The 24,287-nt window shown below is 41.6% G+C and overlaps 1 protein-coding gene across 2 annotated transcripts; it reads right to left on the bottom strand.

The window, feature by feature from the left end:
- Positions 1–621: 621 nt before the first annotated feature.
- tagln (transgelin) lies at positions 622–7,278 on the bottom strand. 2 transcript variants are annotated; one of them, XM_070971241.1, is made up of 5 exons: positions 7,158–7,278; positions 2,277–2,465; positions 1,960–2,131; positions 1,662–1,764; positions 622–1,242 (listed from the first exon to the last, which is right to left on the bottom strand). In XM_070971241.1, the coding sequence occupies exons 2-5, from the start codon at positions 2,454–2,456 to the stop codon at positions 1,104–1,106; spliced, it is 594 nt and encodes a 197-aa protein (XP_070827342.1). In that variant the 5' UTR covers positions 2,457–2,465; positions 7,158–7,278; the 3' UTR covers positions 622–1,103. The 2 variants fall into 2 exon arrangements, with proteins under 2 accessions (XP_070827342.1, XP_070827340.1); XM_070971239.1 differs by lacking the exon at positions 7,158–7,278 and adding an exon at positions 3,276–3,318.
- Between the last annotated feature and the right edge of the window lie 17,009 nt (positions 7,279–24,287).

Below are 24,287 nucleotides of genomic sequence, written 5' to 3'. Positions count from 1 at the left end.
ACAAGTCCAAGAATATACAGCCTTGGTAGGGACACTGTGGTGTTTTGAGCTAAATGCTATCAACAGCATGCTAACTAGCACATACTAACTTACTATGTAGCATGCTGATGTTAGCATGGTGATGCTAAGCTGGTAATATTTGCCATAGTCACCATTTCAGTTTAGTTAGCATGCAAACATTCACTAATTAGTGCTTAACGCAAGCTAGGCTTACAGCAGAAGTTGATGGGAATGTCTTTAAATTTGCAGGAATTTGGTAATAAACCAAAGTATTGGCAGTAAAGTATTAACATTGCCATTATTAAGTGAAAAATAACTAAAAAGTGATTTAAAACAACAAAATTGCTAACTTTCCTGGAGCATACAGTATCGTGTACACATGGGCCACCTCTCAGATGTAAAATACCCAAAGTAGCAAAATACTGAACTGCCAGTAGGCAGAAATGGTGAGTAAGATAATATGTTCACATTTTTTCTAGTCTGTGTTAAAACTATTGTAATTTGAAGCTTTTGACATGCAATATAGGTGCTTAAGAAACCATCCAGTGTATAGTAAACATTTTCCCAATTCACAAAATGACCAAACTGAGGTACCCAAATCACAAAGTCAAATCAGACATGTATTTTAAAGTCATTATTTAATAAGACAATGTACAAAAATATTGGCGCTGATACAGCAGGCATAGCATTGTGGAAAGTGGTAGATGAGAACTGTCCTGATGAAACTGGTCAGCTTTCTGCAATATGAGTGCCGCGTCTTAAACCCTGTATAAGGAAAAGCTCGACTTTGGCACTTGGTCACTTTGGCAATGCATTGGTCATTCTTTTGGTTACTATTTCCTCTTAAGACGACATTCAGCTGCACAGGTCCTGACTGCAGTGGGGAGGACTAAGCGTGGTGAGCTCTGCGATAGTCACCAGTGCAAGCATATACCTTGGCCTAAAGTTTTAGGGACCAAGGAGGTAGGGAGTGCCTGTTAGAAAGTAACTAAATTCTAAAGCAGAAAAGGTTTTATGATGAAAGGGTGGTTGTAGTGGACCAGGTAGACGCTTACAGGCTCTAAAAAGGTATACGGGGCTGAAGACATTTTGGCACAGTGATTTTACAGGATCTGTCGGGGTCGTCCGTAGCTCATGCCCTCCTGACTTGCTCCCTTATTGGACCCCATCTGTAGGCCAATCACGTTTTTGCCGGCCTTCATTTGGTCATCGCTGAACTCTCGCTTGTTCTCCTGTGCTTTCCTGCAAAACATCATTGAAAATGTCACTAAATGCATAAGACTAAACTCCACTCCAATAAGACTACAAACATTCAGCTGTGCTGGTGCTAACTGCAGAGGGAAAGACCAAGTATGATGAGCTCCTGCAACAGTCACTCGTACAAGCATCTCCATAAGGGTTTCAGGGACCAGGGACGTGGGAGGCATTTGTTCGAATAACTAAATTCTCAGGGAGAAAAAGTTGCGCAATGAAAGGACACTTCTTGGAGACATTGTTCTATGACAGCTGGAGAGAGACATGAAAGGCATGGAGAGAGAGGAAGAGCGGACAACATGCAGTGAAGGGCCAAGACTGGAATCAAACCCAGGATGCTGCAGTGGGTACTTGATGGTATAAGGTTGGTTAGATAAAGCATTTTCCATTTCATGTATTGGACTCACTTGAAAAACCAGTTAGGGTCTCCATTGTATGTGCCTTCATCCTTAGTGATGGCCAAGCTACCCAGAGCTGACAGGGTCCTCTGCACCGCTGCCAGGTCCTTACCTGTCTCCAAACACACATACAGCTAGCATTATTAACCCTAGCATCAGTCACACGATGATGTTTCCACCTGTGCGTTCTGCATCTTCATATCCCAAACTTATCCAAGTTATCCTTTTTTCATATACCACACAACAAATGTGCTTAAAGTCTTGTCTTCTAGCATTGCAGAAACTGAGGAATGAAGACACCTCTGACCTTCCCAAAGGTCCACGGTCTGGAACATGTCAGTCTTGGTGACGCCATACTTTTCGGCAGCGTTGAGGAACTGGGAGATCTGCTCCATCTGTTTGAAGGCCATGGGTGAGCTCTGGATCTTCTTCACAGGTTTCTCTCCGGCAAACAGAGTGTTGATCAGTTCACTCAGAACCTGTGGAGATGAGATGGAGTGAGAGATGTAGAGGGGAAGGGACAGAGGGGGAGAAAGGGAAGGAGAAGTGTCAAAAAGATCATTAACCTCAGGACATCACAACATCGAGATAAAACAATCAATCAAACCAGCGTGTCACACTCACACATCCGTCTTTAAGCCAGGCCTGGAATCCCATTTTGCCCGCCTCTGGCCTTCCAACGCCAGAGCCACACTGACGGCTAATCCACTCCACCAGGATCTGCTCCAGCTCGGGGTCATACTTGCTGTCGATCTTATCCTGAACCTGCCGGCTCATGCCATAGGATGGACCTTTGTTAGCCATGCCGACTCCCTGAGAGGTGAGCGTGAAATGGAGGAAAGGGGGAAGGCAGAGGGGATGGATGGAGAAGATGGAGAGAGATGGGTGAGTGAAAAGTGGTGTCTGGAAAAAGTATGAAATCTAAGTGTGTGTGATGATCAGTAGCTGGATCACCATTTCTCCCATCCTGACGATTTACTACGGTGCATATACAGCATTCATGACAACATAAGGATTCATAAACTTACTGTTTTCTTGTGCATTAAAATCCCAGTAGTTTACATTTTAGTAAAAAAATGGTTGTTTTTAGGCAGCAAACCAATAGCTAGCATTCACATGACATTGCAGTTGTATTTAGTTGTAGCCTGTATGCACAAACATGCATAGGTGTGTGGAAGATCTAGAGTAAGGCACATTTACTTAATATACACACATACGGGTACTTCTCCCATATATACATACTGTTGTCTACATTATATACACCAATACAAACATGAGAACATGCAGGTCAAAAGCGTGTACATTAGTGAAAATGCTCAGCACTTCATTTAAACACCTTTTTCCACAACAGCAGCATTGGCAGCATTGTCTCCTAATGCACACCATTTAACCCTTCCAGGACCTGTGTCTGAGGTTAAGTGGTGTACGATGGGAGCTCTACATCAGCCAGATCATTTCTTGCATATTTTCTCACACACACTCCTGGTCTCTGTCAACACATACAGTAAATCATTGCCAGCACTTTTTTTTTTTTTTTTTTTTTTTGCCTTTTGCTTCTGTATTGCCTTTGGGCCAACAGCCAAGAGCAAAACCCATGTCAAAGCATTATCTACACCGTCCAACCTTTGTTGCCATCTTGATGTCAGGTCACTTCGACTTCCTGTTCCTGGGGAGGTTCAAAGTTCAAATGTTAAAGGTCAAACCCAGGAGTTGACTGGGGGAGGCTCATCTCTGGCACAAGACGGGGAATGTTGTTAAACAGGGCAACAATAAACTTCTGTTTGTGAACAATACACAACCCTTTTGTGTATTATTGAATGCATGGAGTCCTTTTTCCACTGGTCACTGGAATGTACCCATTGACTGCAGTACTCATCGCAAGAGACAGAATGTTCAGCTGGGCCGGGATCGGAGTGATGTTGGACTTTTTTATATTTTAAATCTCGTCATCATGTCAATACAAGCTACTAGCAACAAGAGGACATACAGATGGAGATGCACAGTAATAAGTACACACTAGTACTATAATTTCATCTTTCTCCTATTCTATTCTTTGCTTCACCCTTTACCTCATATTCATTTGTTCAATCTTTCTGCCTTTCCTAGTCCTTATTTCCCTCTTTTTTGCTCCATTGCATCATTCTTTCCTTTGTCCTCCTTTTTTTCTTCAACTAATCTTCGGCCCTGAAAATCCTTGAAATTGTACATATGCATGTTTCATCGGAAAGCAAAACTAACCTTTTCTTTGGTTGCCTGAGTGGATTTGAATGCTATTACTTCTTTACTTTAGCTTACAGTGAGTAACAGCTTCAATGCAGGACTTTATAGAATGGGAGAAATTGTGGTAATGCGTAAGAAAGCATTTATATACTTATTCCATCACTGCAAATAGATTCGTAATCTGCCAGTCTGCACATTGGAGTCTGTGTGCCAGTGGCATTAATGGATTCCTGCCCAGATTGTCCGCAGAGTGTTACCACCAACCCTGTTTAATATTCTTTGCATTCCCTGTGGTGCTTGTCCAGACCGCAAGAAACCAAACACACATGCTGGGCAACACGCTCACTTACATGCAACCACAAGTTCAAATGCAGTATTTTATCTTGGTCTGTCTGCCTCTCTCTCTTTCTGGCACACACACACACACACACACACACACACACACACACACACACACACACACACACATCCCTTGTTATTCTCACTGATACGTCATTATATAATCTTTATTACAGAGTAATCTTTGTCTGGTATGCCTTTCACTTGTCTTTTTTTTCCACTGGCCTCTAGTTCTAACCTCATAAACTACTCTCTGGATCACAGTTGCAAATCGCACACACTCTGTACTCTTTGTAGGGTAAGAAACAGAAGTTATGTTCTCTGTGTTATGCACTCAATGCCTTCTCATGTGAAGGCATTGGGTAAGAAGAGAGGAGAAGAGACGTACTTTCAGTTCTGTATCAATCTGTTTTTGTGTATTGCAGGACAACCATACCACATATAATATTTTTGGAGGTTACATAAGTCCGTTAGGGCCTGGTCTCTATTTCTGGTATTTATGTGTATCCTGGGACCTGTTGTTATCCTTGGGACCCAGCCCAGGTCCAATAACTCAAAAGTATCCGCTTAAACAGGCTTCTGTGCTGTCTGGCTGCTTCTCTGGCTGCTCCTATACGCATATCAGTTTAACTTGCAATAGAAAAAGACTAAGAAGCTCTCTGTAAAAGTGTCTTTTCACTTAAACTAACCTACAGCATGAGGTATCTACTGCAGTATCAAGCAAGGGGTGCTATGTCGAATTCTGCCCCTTTCATACCATTGCTACAACCATTTCTACAATTACTATACTGTAGTTGCTAAGAGTATTACTGCTGCTAGTACAATTACTACAGGTAGTGAGAGTACAAAAGCCACTTCTGCTACTGTTACTCCTACTGCTGACTCAACTTGTTCTACTGCATCAAGTGATGAGTACAATGAAATCAAATTATCCATGCATAAAATCTTTTTATGCAACTGTAATATTACTGCTACTACTACATGTGCTAGTGCTGCCAGTAGTAGTTTTACTTCATTAGTATTATTACTACATATGTAATACTACTATACATAGTACATACTATATAAGACATGCTTCGACCTTGAATATGTGTAATAAAGAGAAAGCATTCCAACACAAAAGGGAAATTTTGGAGGCAAAGAATAGGATAAAAGCACAGATTTGAAGTGATAGAAAGCCTAAAATGCTTCCTCTCAAAAGTCCCATTGTGAAGTATCCCAGAAACATGACTTCATCACCTCCATCCCCCCATCCGCCCATCTCTCCCCGCTGTGTTTTTCCTGCTCTGTTTCTCTATTACCATGGCAAATCTGCCTGATGCCAGAACAGGAAACCAGTGTGAGGGCTGTGGCAACTGTGGCAGTCTGAGGGGACATGGCGTCATGTGGCCTCACGTCCTCCACAGTTAACAAGGTAACCACCATATAATGATTTGGTATGATTAAACTTCCAGGGATTTGTCAACAGTCACTGCGATAATTTAATTTATTTAAGGTCAAGGTTAGCTGGAGTCATCTGGTTGAAATTTGCTCTTCCTGCTGGCTGATGTACCGCAGGTTAACAACTTCCTCAGATTCATAGCTCTTTTGTTACACGGCTCTGGCCATGAGCACACATTTACGAGCGCTGAAAGCATTTTCTGAAACTGCTGCCAAGAGCCTTGATGGTTCTTGATTATTCTGACAAACTTTTTAGCTGATGTGTGTCTGAGCTGAAGTTAGATAGTGCTGTCTGATTCCACTCAATGTCAGAGCCCCTGCTCTATTACACAGACGTGGTTAGTTCCTAGCGTTGTATACTGCACCACTGTTTTCTGCTGTGTTTATGTTCTGCCACAGGATTGGCAGTGGAGATAATGTTATCTGCCCCTGTTGTTGCTACTCCCACTGGTACTTCCCTTCTGGTACAACTGGCTTGGTTTTACTGGAATCACTGGGTGTGCTGCCATTTTTTCCTTTTCATAAAAAGAAAGTTTGGAGTTTAAATGTCTTGTGTGGAAAGAATCTATTTCTGCATGTCTCTGTCACTGTGTCTGCCTTTCTGAAATAATCCTTATACCTGCAAATCTGTCTATCTGCATCTCTGTCCCCATTAGGAAATGGGGCTACCTGTTATGCCTTGTGAATTCACAGGCTTCCAAAGCCCATGTATGGCAATGGATCATTTGCTTGTGCAAATACAAGTATGTATACTGACAGAGATATGCAACACTGTCTGGCTCACCTCTCTGCTTCTCCTCTCCTCGATTCACATGGAATGCATATAAACCCTCAACTAACATCTGAATCATATTACGCATAAATGATGAGAAAATCCTCTGTCACAGTTAGGTTATTATGGAAATCCTGATGGCTCGTGTTCCACCGCACTCCATATCAGCTTTTAGCAGCTTATACTGTTAAAGTGGAAAGGTTATTATCTTGAACAAGTGAACAATAACTGATTGGTTACATGTAACTAACAGTATTCTTACAGACGTAAAGCCATGCAGGATTGTATGCAACAGTAACTCAAACAAAATATCTAATATTCACATAATCTCCAGAGACAACTTTAGGAAAACATTAAATAATTCTACATATACGTGATAGCCACTGTTTAACTCACATTCAAGTGCAGATGCATTTCTTGCAGATGCAAGTGTTTGTGTTGGCACACAGACCTTTCCTTGGAGCTTTGAATGGTTACAGTGCTCTTATTTTGAAATGGCTACAACTTATTGTTACCTTATGGAGAATATGAAGACATGAAATATGTAGACATGGAAGACACATAGCATATTTTTTGATGAGAAGCAAGGAAGGCCTCAAAAACTGTTGACTGACTGATCTATGAAGCAATGGCCTCTTAACAAACCATCTGCCACTTTGTTGGGACTAACTGTCCCAAATCCAGTTCAGGAGCTTTATCCTGTATATGCAGGAATAAAAGAAAAGTATACTCACTGTGTGAAGGAATAGGTCTCTGCTGGCTACAAGTGCAGCGTGTGGGGTGAGAGTGGATGCTTAACTGAGTGTTTGTATATGCTTCGCAGGAACCTCCCTCTCAAAAATGCCGGCTTAAAAGGAGCAGATGAGGCAAGATGACTTCACTAGTCTACCAGAAGAGAGAGGGAGGGAGGGAGGAGGAAGGAGGGAGCATGAAGAGAACTATGAGGGAGAGAGGGGCAGGAAAAAAAGGAAACTTCATCCTTAAAAGGGCAATGGCCTTTCAGCAGCTCCCTCTCCCTGTCTGTGCGTCTCTTCCCCTCACATCTAGTAAAAAAGCCCAGCCTTATTTGGGTAGAGCAGCTCCATGTAGAGGAGAGACAGCAGCCAGGCAGCGTTGGTTTGGTCAGCAGGAATTCTCTAAATACTTTCGCCACATCCCTCCTTGTTCAAAGTAGCAGCAAGGCGGAGAGGGAGAGGATGGGGGCTGACAGAAAAGGGGGCAGGGAGGGGTAGTGATGCAGGCAGAAGTGATGGGGTGTAAAGAAAATAGAAAGAGGGTGTGGAAAAGAGAGAATTGAGGTGTTGGAAGGAGGGATGTCAAGAATTACTCTTTATTTCCATGTTTTTGCACAAGGACGGAAGGAAGATAAAAAGGGAGGAGGTGTGTGAAGGAGAGGAAGAAGGAGGAGATGAGATATTGAAGGAGAGGAAATGATGAAGGAGGAGAGGAGAGGAGAGGAGAGGAGAGGAGAGGAAGAAGGGAGGGGTGATGAAAGAGTAGAGGGGATGAGAGGATTGAAGGAGAGGAGAGGAAGAAGGCGGCGATGATAATGGAAGAGAGGAAGAAGAAGAGGAGAGGAAAACAGATGGGAGTTACTAGGAAGTGTCATAGAGTCATCATCATTCAGGCATGTAATTCCATGTAAGTCCTCTTCAGTAGCTGCACCCACTGTGTGTGTGTGTGTGTGTGTGTGTGTGTGTGTGTGTGTGTGTGTGTGTGTGTGTGTGTGTTCATGAACCCCGCCACCACCACTTATGACATTTCCATCACTTCCATTCCATCACAGACACTTTTGGCACAGCATGCCTTTTGAATGTGTGCTTATAACTACAGCTGCCTTTAGTCCCTCAGTGGAAAGTTGGAAGTCGGATTGATGAGAAACTCATATGTAACCAGCCTTAATTTAACACATACATGGGATTCGTACAGGCAAAGCAGTAACAAACCAGATTCTCAATGACTTATTTGCCATAACATATCAAAGTTACACATGTGAGCTGAATCGAACTGTAAATCTATATCGTTTTGAGTATTCATTCATCATATTCAGCTCCCAAATTTGAGAAGTCAGCAGAACAAGTCAGTATCATTGGCCCATGCACTGTGTACAAAAACTGTGTGCATGAAGTAAATGGCACACAGGGTAATGCCTTTGTTGTGTGTATTAAGAAAACAACCTTGCCAATGTCACAAATGTTTTAAAAATCTACTCTTTCTCACCTGTCTTTCCATTTGTGGTTCTGTAATATTAAATGCCACATGTCTGTGGTCTTCTCATCAAATCCTGCTTGGATCATGTGCAGTTTGAACACATTCCCATGTGTTTTATTAGGTGTGCATTTCTGTGATCTTCCTTTGATGGTTGACGCTGAGGAAAACTATGCTAAAAAGAAAGCTTATCTATTTTCTATAAACCTACAGAAGAGATTTGTGCAATTAAAAAATCTGGAATCTTGCAAACATGTTGACATTCATGTCCCCTTCAGGATGAACTGAAATGTCTTTGGTGATCCCTTTGGTGATGACATTTTACTATATCAATCGAAACCAGAACAACCATCACTAGCTTTGGTGAATTTTTTTTGAGGCAACTGGGCAAAAACACACAATTCCTCCCCCTGACTCTGACAGTAGTTCACTTCATAGCCAGTTTAAATGTGGGCCCAGAAACATAAAACATATACACCTAAACTACTTGGTTAGATTTAGGAAAACATTGTGGTTTGGCTTAAAATAATGACTTAGTTATTATTTGACAGGAATCAAACCCTGGTCTCTTGTGTGAAAATCCACCTTTGATGCACTTTGTTGCTCGTTGTACTATGTTTGCCTTTCGCTCCCATAATTATCGCCCCCTGCTGGTACTGCACCTTCATGCTCACGTCTCCTTCTCAAGGCTAGGTGAGGCAAATTGTCACACTGGCACGATATCCTCTAGTAGATTGGCAGGTTTATTACAGGCTTTGGTGTGAGACTGAACTGACTACTGAGCTGCACAACTTTTTTTTTTTGGTATTTTTTTCTTATCTGTATCTGCAGCCTGAGCATCCTGTTGTTTGTCCTGTTTGTCTTGACCTGTTTGCCTGAGGCTATTCCACACACATATAAAACACATGCACATAGTACTGATTCTCAGTCTACAGGGGTGGGTCGCAGAGAGTGCCCAGCCCCACCTCTGTCCGACAGTACCCTGTTGTAAATCCAGAGGAGGGCAGCAACGCACTGTATCACACTGTACTGTTTTTGGTGCAAGAAAAAAAAAAAAAAGAGGCCGATAGAGACAGAAAACTATTGGGAAAATCAGTTTTTGGCAAATATGCTGACAAGATTAATCCCACTCTCATAGTTTGCAGTCCATCATAAGGCTTGAGCAGTTAGCGTAGCATAAACACTGGAAACAGTGGAAAACAGATAGCCTGGCTCTGTCCAAAGGGAACAAAACACAGCAACCACCACATCCACAAAGCCTGAAGCTTCCTACTGGAATGACTGGCATGTCTAAACTCTCACAGTGTGTAAGTGTGTGCCTGTTGCATGTGTGTGTCAAAATGTGTGCAGCATGTGTGTAAACTGTTCCTACATCAAGTGTTTATTCAACGTAGTCTGGCCTATGAGCTTCCATGAAAGGTACATGTTTACAGTATTAGACAATACAGTCAGAGGCCAAAGCTAGCAGCAGCAGACCAACTGTTATCATTCCCAAAACTATGTGTGTGTGTGTGTGTGTGTGTGTGTGTGTGTGTGTGTGTGTGTGTGTGTGTGTGTGTGTGTGTGTGTGTGTGTGTGTGTGTGTGTGTGTGTGTGTGTGTGTGAAGCTAAAATACATTTCAATTTTCATTATTTGAAAATAAAGGAATCATCACTGGTCCAAAACAATTTCATACTTGCCCTATACACAGACACAGTTATTGAAGTTATGGTAGTTTATTCACACGCAGGCTCATATGTCTTCTAATGATGCAAATATTTCCAAACGTGACTTTGTTTTCATGCCATGCAAAAATATAAGCATGCTCCTCTTTGTGCTTGATCAGAAATGACCAGCAGTCTAAGCGTGTACCACTTGTCTTGCTTATCTGTACTGCAGGGCTCCTTAAACTATGTCCCACCAGAGGTCTGAAACCTACGTCTGAGGGGTCAATGTGTGACAAAGAACTCTAGATTGTTTTCATGAATCAGGATATCAGTTGAGTGAGGAGAAATGGATTCATTCAAGGTCTTGGAGTCAGAAAGTTTATAGCCCGGGTCTTCAGCTGGTGTGTTACTCATCAGTGTTGGGGTACAGCATGAAACCAGTAAAGATATTGTACTGCAGGTGGTTACAGAGCTTCCTCCCAGTCATCAGCTCCATGTAGACCTGATCGCCTCTCTTCATCTCCAGCACCGTAACCTGAGAGCATACACAGCAGCCAATTCAAAATCACGCCAAAGTCACAAGGAAAGTAATTTGATCTGGAACTGTAATACAGTGTCATTAGATTTGTTGGCAGTGCCATTCATGCAAGCATGTTTCTTCACTCTTAATATCATCAGATTATTTTCACTTCTTACCTGACTGGCACTGTCTTCACCATCTTCTCGATTGTTCTCCCAAACACTGACCACCACCTCCCCATTTTTCATCAGCTTGACCTACAGATGCAACAAAACACAAAGACACATTTGACTTGTTATCACTATGCGGAAAAACCAGCGAAATGTATTCTGAAATCACATATTTATCAAGTCTATCTGCTTCGTTTACTTTATGATAGATGCGCTCATTCTTTCCCACATATGAGTAGACTGTGCAGGAAAAGGCATAAACACCAGCAAAAGGGGCAGTGAAGACACCTGGAGAGAGAGGTGAAGAGTTAGTGGATCTGCAGGGCTGCTTGTCTTACATGATGAGTTTTTAATTTAAAGTAGCGGGTAAAGCATTCATAAGACTGCATGTGTTTCCTACCCAGGGAAGGGTTATATCCATTGCCGTGGTTAAGAGTGATGGATGAGTAGGGGATTGGCACATCAGTACTGAAAGGACCAAAGCAAGGCAGAGTAGTTCCAGGAACTACAACCGCAATGTTTGGGTCCATGGTGGCTTTGAAGGCAACCTTCATTGCACCTGAATGTAAGAAAGAGACATTCGTTGTACAGTACAAAGTTCAGAGTCCACTAAATATTTTTGAAACTTAAGTTTTGTATGCATATGGCCAGATATGTTGGTCCTAAATCTACCATCCGTCACTGTAAATGTGTTTACCCATGAGCTCCTGTACTCTGCCTTTCAGTGCGCTGATAATGCGCCACAAATTTTCAATCCTCTTGAAGGTATCGTCTTCTATTTGGTACATTTCATTGGCTGCACAGCAACAGCCACGCTGGCGATTGAAGGTACAGCTGCAGTCCCACTTGTCACAGGTCAGAGCTCCCTTCCACTGCACTGGAATAGGATGGAGGGATGTGAGAAAGCAACAAGAGAAGAGTTAGGACAGAGGGCTATGTGAGAGACAAGTTCAGCATGGATGGCAGATGTGTGTAACTGGGTCAGTTTGAAGATAATATGAAGAATGAATATGAAATGTAGATGCATGTACTGTGTGGATGGGAGCTGGATGAGAGAGACCAAATGCAGAAGTTAGTGCAGCTTACGTGCAGCTTTTTTCAGCATCTCTGTGGTGGACTGGGCCTCCACACGACCACAGAGATACAGCGACCCCAACAGGAAGAAAACTGGTAATACAAGCATCTGAAAAACAAAAAGTGTTCAGTGTTGAATCAGTCGCGGATTCAAAACCGGAGGTGCGAAATGCTCTGAGCATTGTCATTAGGTGATTTACATTTGTACATTTGCAATTAAATCTGAATGTCTCACAGTTTCTGAATTTAAATCAGTTCTTATGAATCTCTAATATCACTTAGAGTCTCATTTACTGGTGAAATAGATGTGGAGCCTGTATGCTGATTCAGAATTCAGCCTGTTAAAATCTACATTAAGTAATATTTTACGGATTTACATCGACTGGATGGCAAAAAGGTCCTCAGAACTCTAGGCTTCTCATACTTAAGCCACAGTGTTTTTGTTTCTCAGACCACTATATTAAGATATGGTTGATATGGTTGATATCTGGTTGAGTGTCACTGCTCTTAACTGTCATATGATCTCTGGTTCAACCGCATTTCCATAATTTCAAAGTACAACCAATGAGAACCTTCTTAGTCCTTCAGATATTCAAACATCTCCCAGCTCAACAGAGCTCCTAAACATGAGTCTGCTGAAGCTCTTGTTGTTCTCTGTCTGCTGGACGTGAAGGAGGGCATTTGCTTGCTAACAGCTTTCTCATCTTCATAAGTCATATTATTTTTGTAGGTTTGTTTTTGACTCTTTCTGCCTCCTACTGGTCAGAAATCTCTTAATGCGGGCTTAAATGATTAGATAGAAAACATGTAATTGATATAAATTAACAGCAAGTATAGATAATACAACTCATTTAAGTCATCCACATGCTTAATCCACCACTTGTGCTTTGAGGTATGTATATATTAATATTATTATATATATATTAAAATATCTGTCAAACCCAACCGGCCCAATCTGTTTTTTGTCACACCACCGATTTTCATTTTTCACAATATAATCGATGAGCACTACGTAAGGATAGAAACATTAAACTTACTCTTTTTTGTTCCTCCATCTCCTCGTTCTGAGAGACTATGTCAAGTTGTTGGGAGTCTGTAAGAGTTTGTGAGAGTTTTAAACAGAATGGTTTTAGTATTATTGATGCACTTCAGGTGATCCTCCCCTAAATGACAGAAGCTCCACCCTCTCTTTGTCTCTCTCTCTCTCTCTCTCTCTCTCTCTCTCTCTCACACACACACACACACACACACACACAGTAGTGCTTTCCTAAACTTGCAATTTGTCCCCATAAGGAAGGCGAGTCCCCACAATGTGACAGTGTTAACAGATTTATGTCCCCACAACATAAGTAATACACACCCGCACGCACACACTCTCTCACACACACACACAGGTGATGACACTCCATTTCCTTACACAAAGGCAGCCACGTACGTCCCCGGTAATGCGGTGCAGTAGATGGCTTTCCTTTAAGGAACAACAAGAATTGATCCTGTTGCACCTTTCAGCTTCCTATTGTTGAGACCATAATACGTCTTATTAGGACAAGAGTGTCCAGTTGCCTTTCTAGAGGACACCAGCTGCTCAGAAATGCTGATATGGGGATCTTCCTTGTCAGCTCCCAGAGGATAAAATGATCTACAGACAAGATGACAAAAGAAGCTGGGAAGTGTTATCAGTCCATCAATAAAGGCCTAGATTTGAGAACAATGTACAGCGTCCCTGTTTCTCATGCTGAGGTGGATGGAAGAGAGAAGTGATACTGCGTGTTCCCATGGTTACTTTCCCTTCACATTTAGTTGGAAGCCCAGGTGCATTGTGATTTGCTGTGGGCTGAGATATGAAATCGTTATTGGCTAAAGTGGACTCTATGTTCATGTGAATGAAATATCTGATCTTTTTTCTGGGCCATTTTTTTTATCCAATAAAAGGTCAAAAAGCCACAGGAACAACTTGGTGTTACGATCTTTCATCTTGTTTTTTAATGACAGATTCAAAGAAGTCGATACCTGAAAGAGCCACCTTGATCCTGATTTGGAGATTTCGCTTTCGTTGTTCTACAGTCATTGTTGGATGAGTATAGAGCTGTCAGAGCTTCCAGCAAAGGCCTCATATGTCCCCTTGTTTAGAAGAGAAATCACGATTGCCATTGTTTTGGAGAAGTTTGGTATTAGGGGCACTTTTTCTCCATTTTGGCTTCTAAACTCAGTGCCCGGTGACGTCACAGCTGAGTACCCTCAGGAAACAAAAACAGAGAAATGAATGAGATAGTGTCTCGTGATATTTGCAGGTTTTCAAACATTTAGAGCTTCATGCACAGTGTTACACATGCTAGCTTTGTCTTGTTAATACATACAGTGACAAAATGATTGATAGTCTATTGAAAACGATAAAGCAATCTCAAATCAAGGACCATATTCAGTCACTTACTCACATATTACAAGATCATTGTCAGAAGATGGAGTTTGAAATTGTAGATGTTCAAATCTCCATTTTTTCTGGGCAGTTAAAAGACTTCTCATCCACCTTGACCTGAAGGTTGAGGTCTATATTTAGCCTATATACTGAACATATTTATTTATTTGGAAACCTCAAAATGGGATGATCAGTGCTAAATAACACTACAGAACTACAGAAATATTTTCAAATGCATAAATAGTATACTACAGAAAATCCTCTCTATACTACTTTAGGTTTGCTGCTGGTAAATCAATTTAAAGATGAAACAGCCTGCTGACGTAAGCAAGGTCATGTAATAAAGAACAAACCCATTAGAGAGTCTGCCTTGGCGTGGTGCAGGTTTTCTTGCATGCATAACTGTCTACATATGAACAGAGCTCAAAGCAAACCTGACAGCCAGCTGTGTGTACGACCGCTCCTGCTGTCATTCATCTCTACTGCTTGTCTATAACCTGAAGTTGCACAGTCATTTGTCACTATCCTTGTTGTCCCTCTTGTATATTAGATAACAGGGTGTGTCCTGTGTTGACAGCTGCTTTTAAAGTTGGCTTGGCTCCGGGGGACAGTGCATTATTTTTTTTGATGACCACTTGCATGTATGCAGTCCCAAGTCAGCTAACCTGATTCTTCACATAGTCTTATCTGCTAGATTGAGGCCAGGGTGTATCAGGTGTTTTAGGTCTCGCTCTCCAAACAACTCTCTTCAAAACAGACCAGACCTTGAGACGGTTCACATCATAACAGCACGGGATGAAACTGACGCGCACCGTGCCCTGATCTCATGTGATTTCAAACCAGAGCTGCATAATGGAGCGGTCATATTTCCGAGATTTTGGATATGGAGGTGAAAATGTGGCTGAGCTCAGATTCCTGTGATGGATGCCGGGCAGCAGCGAATGGCCATGTCTTGCTAAAGACTCCAAATAATACATCCAAATAATTTAAGATTACTGTGTAAGGTCTGAGTTATCCCTGCGCAAATTTTTTTTCTTTCCATCATTGTTTGTCTCTACAGATCCCACTGATTTATATGTAAAAATAATGACATGCTAATAATATTTGCAACATCAAGTATTCTTTTCACTGAAATAGTTTAACATTTTTCTGATCTTATAAAAACATAATCGACGTGATAACCCTTCTGTTTGGCACAAACTGGGCTTACAAATTCAATGAAGGTAACAAAATGCAGAAATGACCAAAAAGCATTAGACCAAATAAGAAAAGAATTCATGTTGTATATGTTATACAAGCAATACTACATCCTTTGTGTGTTCCAAAAAGTCATTCGCAGATCAAGAAATGTGGAGTATGTTCACCTACAAAGTGATGTTTGGGCTCAGTTAGGCCAAGTGAAGCTCCCTGCTGGACCTTCTCTGAACAAACGGTTCTAAATCCAGATCGACTTATTTCGGATTTGGTGGCACAGAGCTGCATTAAAAGTGCAGTCAAGAGAAATCATGCAGCTGATGAAAATTCATTGTATTTACTAATGTTTCACAGCTGATGCGTTTGAGATCAGATTAGGACAGAGACCAATCAGAAGTAATGTGTCATTTTCTGTTGCAGACTTCTGAAACATGTCCCATCTTCCTTAAAACCAAGACTATAAAGCGGTTCTGAGTTTTGAGCTGTAAAAAACGGGGCCCAGGGACAAACAGAAAACTGAGGTTAAACATTCAGGGATTTGCACAGTAGTAGCAGGTCCGGAGGCTAGAACTGCTTCCCCGTTGCACTTTTTGGCTGATGTTGTCTTCTAGATCAAATTGGAAGCTAAGAGCATTTAACTGTTTTTACAGCAGACATTTTGACTTAACAGGAAAAGAACAGGAGGCTCAGCTGCAACGATAAATGATACACCTGTGTTAACAAGGTGTATGTTTTTCTCTGGTTATATCCACCTCCCACCTGCAATGGTCCTGCGCCCAGTCTGGGAACCACTGCTTTATGTATTATTATTATTATTATTATTATACTGCTGGTATTGGCCTGTTGTTGTTGCTCTTGCAATCGTGAACTGAAATAACTAGAAATGACCTCAGTGACAAGGTCTGCCACACCTGTGTCTTCTTTTCTGCTTGAATGAACACAATTCACAAGGCTTATCATTACAAACTGTGGATTATTTACTCAGCAGAAAATGACCAAATGAATAAGCTATTATTCAGTCTCGCCTGCTGAGCACTGAACAGCGGGCAGACACAGCTGGAGACTAGCTGGTGAATGTAGGGGAGCAGCTATTAGCAGCTAATGAGCCAAATATTTCCCTCAGGAGTTGGTAGAGGCAAAAAAAGAGCTAAGGTGTGAACTTGCATTTTACCAAATAAGTAGTAAATATAAGTTCTCCAAATGCTAATGTGGTTCTGTTACTGCTGCTGGATAAGTAAACGTGTACAGTAGCTGCTTGTTCACAAGTTTTCTATATCAACTTTGAGGGTGATAATGTGTTTTTATTGTGGTGAACATGTTGCATAAAAGACCTTAAAATTATGATTTAACATGATGTTAACATGTAGCTTCCATAAATGTCATACTGTATGCGTCGTATAGTAATCTACACTTTATTAGGGAGTCTACTTCACCTGGCTGGTGATATGGCTTTCATTTTCATTTCACCTCGTGATTTTCTGTACGGAAGACTCATCAACAGAATAACCAAAACTGTGAATGCAGTGCTTTCATTGGTATATGTGCTGTGAACTAAAATTCTATTTTCATACCAAAAGTAGGAGTAGTATGTATCAAAAACAGACTGCAGAGTAATGGTGATATTTCAATTCTTTAATTTTGTCCACAATTTCTTCAGTGTAGGCATCACACATCTCTTCAGTTGAAACAAAGTCAACTCTAATCCCAACTTTGTTTAAAGTCCTGGTTGTAATTGTTGGCATTTTAATTGTGTGTATTTCATGTATTTCTCAAACATTACATGACATCATTTCAGCAAGAAAAGAACTGTTACAGAAGAAAAATGCTCATGCTCCGAAGCTTGTTAGCTTTCAAACTGCATGGGTTGAATGCAGCTGTGACTGATTTAAAACCTCTCTTCCCCCAGAAAAGGCAGACTGAGCTGAGTCACCACAGAGAGATTTCACCTAGCAGACTCTAACCTTGTTAGTTAAGAAAGCACTGGTATAAAAACCAGCGCACTACACCTCTCTAATTTATGCAGTAGAATAAAGCAGAAAGGCACTGAAAGTGTTATAGTGGCTGCTTTCATCACAGAGGAGACATCCGATGGGCATGTAGACAGCCACCTGGTCCCCGTTCTTCAGCATGAGGATCACAACAATAGTTGAACTGTCCTCTTGGTCATACTTGTTTAGGTCTCTGGACCCGGCCACCACATTGCCATTAACCTGCAGACCGGCGCAGGCTGCCAGGATGTTTTTGGGAGCACCAGCATCACTGTAGACAGTGAGGGCGAGGCTGTAGACACCAGAGCGGGGAACAGTGAAGATACCGGTCCCTGTGCTGTATCCGTCACCCAAGTTAAGGAAAACATGTTCGTAGATGATGACTCTGTTGGCATTAAAGGGGCCAACACACCTAAAATGAACATCATCGTGTAGAGCGACAGAGAAGGCGATACGGCTGGCTGGAGATGCAAAGGAGAGACAACGGGTTACATGTGCAAAAAGTAGACTGGTGCTGTCCTATTAACATTGAGAAAAATTAAAGTGTGAGTGCAAGAGTGTTTTCTTCCTTAAGATGCTTTCATGATCTTGATTTGAATGGAAGCGTCACTCACCTTCAACATAGGTGAGACTTTGGTTCATTTGTAAGTATGCCTTCTCCAAGTCATTCAGGCGCGCGTTTAAGTACATCTTCAACCTGTGCGTCTCTCGCAGCATCATGCAGCAGCCACAGGAGCCCTGGTCAGTCTTACACGCTGAACACAAACGCACATGAATACACTTGCAGATAAGAATATGTTGCAGACACACTGATTATGTACCCACAATTCCTCACCACTGCCTGCGTTGTCTGGATTCAGGTTGTAGCCAGGTGGGTCCCAGGAAAATACATTCTGACCAGAAACTGCATGCAGCAGAGACAGCAATACAATAGCTGGAGGGGGAAGCAAAGGCATGTAGCACCAAACCCAGAAGGAGTTTTGCATAAGTTACGTATCTGAAGCACTGCACAGTCTCACCTCTCATGTTGACACTTAATGATGATAGCTTCAGAACGATGGATGGTGCGATGGACTGATCAGTAGAGGAAGTGTTGTGGATATATATTATTTCGCAGTGCTCCTCCCTTGTTACCTCTCGGTCTTATTCCTCCTCTCCAGTCATCGCTCCTCCTTGTTTTTGTGCTTTCTTTTAATCATCCGCCCCATTTTGAATTTCTAACTGTATAACTGGAGATGTTTTATCATCATCACCAGGTGTTCTCACTTTCTAAAATCACACACAAGCAGAGCTAACACACCCTCCAGGGCTGTAGCTGGTTACAGGCCAGGTATCGTGTGTCGTCTGGAAAGAAGCGTCTGGGCAGTCTCATCAGCAGAGAAGCATCTGAAGAGCTGCACGATAGTCTCTGTTCATTTTTATGGTCTGTGCTGATAATTCTTTCTTCACATGTAGAAAGCCACAATTTACCTTCCTTTGTCTCAGGCAGCTGTCATGCTGTATAGATAATAGAGGTAATACTGTATCCATACTGCTCTGATCTGCTCACGACTCATTTTTGCAGGTGTACCACACCCTGTTGCTGTGCCAAATTATGAAGAGTATGTTTAAAATCACTCTATGAAAGGTAGAAATCTTTTAGATATGTTATAGGTCACGTCTCAGTCCATCCTGACACCTCTTCACTGTTTTCATTACAGATATGGTGAGTGTCCACAGTCAACATATTATTGTTGGACGTTATTCTTTAACTAAAGATTTTGATAAGAGGGGTGTTACTGTGGTCGCATTTTATTTATTATGGATTCTGTTTCATCAGTCTGGGGATGTGGCAGTGCATCTTCAGTTTCTATGAAGTAGTATCAATAACGGTAACTTGAGGCCTTCAATAAAATACTTAATAATTTGGTTTCAATCTTAAAAACCAGTCAATCCTAAAATGTAACAGTTTGATTTATTATAAATCCATTTTGGTCAACAACAACATCTTTAATGTACGTATACAGCACTTTTATATCTTCAGTTTTATTAATGGAGATTGAAACAAAGTGACTCAGAATGCCAGCTAGGTTGTTCAGGACTCTGGTTTATTTTGTCTCAGTTTCAGGTACAGTGATTTTTTTTTTTTTCTTAGTCCTATCAAAATTCACAACACATCATTTCAGCATTTCAGGATCGATGGCTGTTACAAACAAGATACTTTAACAGTGTGATATCAAAGGTCATGAAAGGTGTTTTTCAAGGTAGATTAAAAACCTGGCTTCCCTCTAGAGGTATTATTAAGAATTGATAGGACTTGATCTCAGGAAGAATAGTGAACCTTGATAGAATAAAACAACGAAAACAGCATTGTGTTGGGATGGGTGATCACTCAGAGAATAGAGGTTACAAGTGATAACCATGGCCACAGAAAAGTTTCATCTAACAGACTCACAAACTGTCAGGACAAGGACCAGACAACAGCTGCATCTGCTAACTTAGTCAGTAGCATACAACAGGAAGCCAGTGAAAGTGTTATAGTGGCTGTTGTGATCACAGACAACACATCCTTTGGGCAGGCTGACAGCCACCTGGTCCCAAGCCTTCAGTTTCATGGCCTCAACGATAGTGACACTGTCTTCAAAGTCCTGGTCGTTTCGCTCGAGGAGCGCAGACACTACTTTGCCGTTAACGAGCAAATTGGCACAGGCGCCCAGGCTGCTACCAGAGAAACTGGATGTGTAGATGGTGACGGAGAGGCTGTAGACGCCGGAGCGGGGAACCGTGAAGATACTGCTCTGCATATCAAAATTGCCTCCCAGGTTGATGAAGGTATGTTTGTAGGTGATGAGCTTGTCAGTACTGAAGGGGCCATAGCAGTCAAAACTTCTGTCATTGTTTAGAGCGACAGAGAAGGCACTGCGACTGCCTGGAAGTGCAGAGAAAAATAAATAGTCAGGCCAGAGGTATAAGAAGTGGATCACTTTTGTTTTTTAAAATGCTTCGATGACGTGTCGCTCACCTCTCATATTGTCGAGGATCATCTTTGTTTTTTTCAGGTCCCCGTTCAGTTTTTCAGCTGTTGTGTTCATGAACATCTCCGTCCTCCGCACCCATCCCTGCATCAGACAGCAACCACACGACGCCTGGTCCATAAGACACGCTACGGACGTGCGCATGGACACAGACGCACACATCAATACATTACGTTGCAGATGACACAGAATGTGCAGACACATTGGTTATGTATTGGATGTATTCTTTATAAAAAGAAATGTATTTCCTGAACAATTTCTCACCATTGGGATCTGGATTTTCCGATAGTGGAATGCCAACATCACCTGGACCTTCCCAGGTGTATTCATGTTTATCCCAGGAATATTGACCAAAAGCTGCATGCAGCAGACACAGCAATACAATTGCTGGAGGACAAAAGAGCAAAGGCATGTAGCACTAAAGCCAAAAGAAGCTTTGCATGAGTTGTCACTGCTTTCCTCAGGCAATATGAGCTACTTTTGAGACAAGTGTAAGCTTCAATAGAAGACCATGAATTAAACAAGTTGCACAGTTCTTCTCCAAACACTCTCCATTCTTGGTGTTTAGATAAAAAAATTATCTATTCAAAATTTAACATGCAGGTTTGAACCACTTTTTCTTATTATTACATTTCTGATAGTAATCACTAATAAGCCACCTCCTTCAGTCTGGATATTTCTAACCTGAACTACTTCCATCATGTCCATTCTGGAGTTCCAAGTTACCTGTGATGCACCATTCACCTCCTAAATATTATGCCACTGTAGTTGCAACTTGTCTCACCTCTCATGTTGATGCTTGTGAATGATGATGGCTTCAGAAGGATGGAAGATGTGTCGACTGATCATGAGACAAAAATGGTACATATATATATTTCTGATGGCCCCTCCCTTTTAATTCCTCCTCTTTTGATATCGCTCCTCCTTGTGTTTTATTTATCGTCTGCCCTATTTGCCTTTATAACTTTCAAGCTGGAGATTTACTTCTTCATCACTAGGGGCTCTCATTTTCCAAAAATCACACACAAGCAGACACACACACTACACAGCTTTGTTGTTGATGCCACCCAGGTATCACCTATCGTCTGAGATGAGGTGTTCTGAATGTGGAGTTCAGTTTTATCGTCAGCAGCCAAATTACAATTCATAGAGCTGCATAGCTGAAATTATCAGTGTACAAGATGTTTTTGTTCCAACCACCAGATCCACAGTTGAATGAGAAAATGTCTCAAAAACTGCAGACAGAGCATTGCACGTAGAACTAACACATTTATATTCTTCACTACTACTGAGGTCTCACCCTGAGAGGAATGAATCTATGGTCACCACTTTGCGTGTCTTTGAAGAAGATGAAGCTCAAGGCAAAAGCCATACGACTCTTAGCCTTGCTTCTCGATGGCTGCAAAGAGAGGAAGAACTGCCTCCATTCTGTTTGGGTGCCTCTTTGAAGCCTATCCTGTCAGCATGCTGACATGCTCATGATGACAGTGTTAATATACATGTTTAGCAGGTTCATTTTTTAACCATGTTCACCATCTTAGTTTAGCATGTTAGCATTCTACCATTTGTTAATTAGCTCTAAACACAAAATACACCTGAGGCTGATGGAAATGTCACATTTTTTTTTCTGGTATTTGACCATAAACCAAAATACTGAATGAATGATCAGTTCAATTCCCATGTTCTTCATTGTCCCGCGATTATGTTGATGATGATGCAATTTGTCAACTGTAGCTCTCTTAAATGCTTCATGCTGATGAGTTCAAATGGTGCAGGAATGCGAGTGACCAGTGTAGGAATGCTGGTGAGAGGGGAGTTGCATTTCCAGTGCGTTGCGGTGGTAGGAATATGAGTTACCCGACAAGGAATGCCAGTTAAGGACGGGTTACCGATCCAGTGGGTTTCTGAGGTAGGTGTATGAACTGCCTGGCTCGGTGAATTAATAGCTTGGGCTCAGGGTAGCTCCCCTTGGGGAGGAGATCCTGCTGCTGTCTCGTTTACGACCGCTGTCTTATTAGTGATTAAATTGGTTGACAGCTCAGTGTAGAACAAAAAGATGACCTCGCTCGTCCTGCTACATAGTTTTGATACTTGTAGAAAGTTTAATCTCTCCATAGCGTCCCTCAAGTTTCACTACTCAGCATGCACTTTTTTCTATATGTCAGCACTCAACAAGCTAATTTATTCAATTTTTATTTTCTCAGACAGTCTCATTGAGATAATGTCTCTTTCCCAAAAGAGACCTGAGAACAAGAAATGATAATAGTGCATAACGGACTATGATGACTTAGGACAGACCCTGTAGCAACTGATGGGGGCTTGACTGGGTACAACAATAACAGTGAGGTAAGAGCGGAGCCATTTAAGTGTGGCTTCATCTCGACCTTCACACTGTAGTTTGTGGAGTGAGATTCTATGATTGATAGCATCAAATGTTTTGAGACATCAAAAAAAAAGACAATGTCATCAGTGACTGAAACTGAAGCTGTTATTGTGCTGTGATCCAGACAAAAAACAGACTGCAACCAGACTCTGCGTCTACTTAGAAACAATGGTGATGCTAATTTTACCTTAGATGGGCTTTGCTAGTTTTAACTATGGTAAGTTAACAGCAGTTGATTTTTTTCAGCATGAAGCAGCTTTCAGTCCTCAGTCCAATGTTCAAGTGAAACCTGACACAGTTTCTCTTCCCTGAGTTCTGCAGGTCCATTTTCATCTGTGGGGTCCTGAGCTCTCTGTCTCCTGTGATCCCTGGAAGAGCAGGTTGCATATAGCCTTTAAGCTAAGAAATACACTTAACATGCTTGCAGTTAATTTGTATATTAGTCGTCTTAGTAATCCTGATGAGAGCAACAGAACTGCCTTACCGAAAAAAAGGTGCTGGGTTTGAGCCCAACATGACCAACCTGTTCAAAGATTTGCAAATGATGTCACGTCTAAATTGCCTGTAGGCATGAATGTGTCTGTACATGTTAGTCCTGTGATAGACAGGGAACTTCACCTTTACCAATGGATACTATGACAGGCTGCAGCTCCTTTGCACCCAACTCCTCATCTCTGCTGCAGACTCGAGGCTACATTAGCTGCTGCTAGAGCACACCCAAATTTCTTTGTGAAACATTGTGGTTGACTTGCATTGTGGATGATGTCAGCACCAAGAGAGGGAACAAGGACATGAAGAATGCATGGAGTGAAAAATATGAAATTTCCAGTTCTGCTGCATCAATTTTGATCCTTTTTTTTTAACTGTCCATCATGACTCTGACATCTGCTATAGCAGTGTAACACTAAATCAGTGGACTCTTTTACTCTCCAGTGAGCCATTGTGGAGATAAAAAAAAAACTGCCTCAGAACGTTCAAATTTGTTGAAAATTCTCTTTTATTTTCTTCTTTACAGGTATGTCACATATTTCCATCACAGTTGTGATCACATATAATCAGTTAGAAGAGCAAAGTTATGGGTTAACATGGGCAACAGTGACACAGACATACAGCATTTTGAAATTTTATTTTTAATGTTTGAAAAGGCTTCAAACATCAGAAATAAACTTTGCTTCTGTCAAAAGATAATGTTGGAAGTGAGGATCATGGAAGACGCTGAAAATAAAGATAAAGAGAGCATTGTGTTGGTG

This window comes from Chaetodon trifascialis, chromosome 9 (assembly GCF_039877785.1).
Source record: "Chaetodon trifascialis isolate fChaTrf1 chromosome 9, fChaTrf1.hap1, whole genome shotgun sequence".
Classification (NCBI taxonomy): domain Eukaryota; kingdom Metazoa; phylum Chordata; class Actinopteri; order Chaetodontiformes; family Chaetodontidae; genus Chaetodon; species Chaetodon trifascialis.
This window is presented reverse-complemented; position numbering and strand designations above follow the sequence as displayed.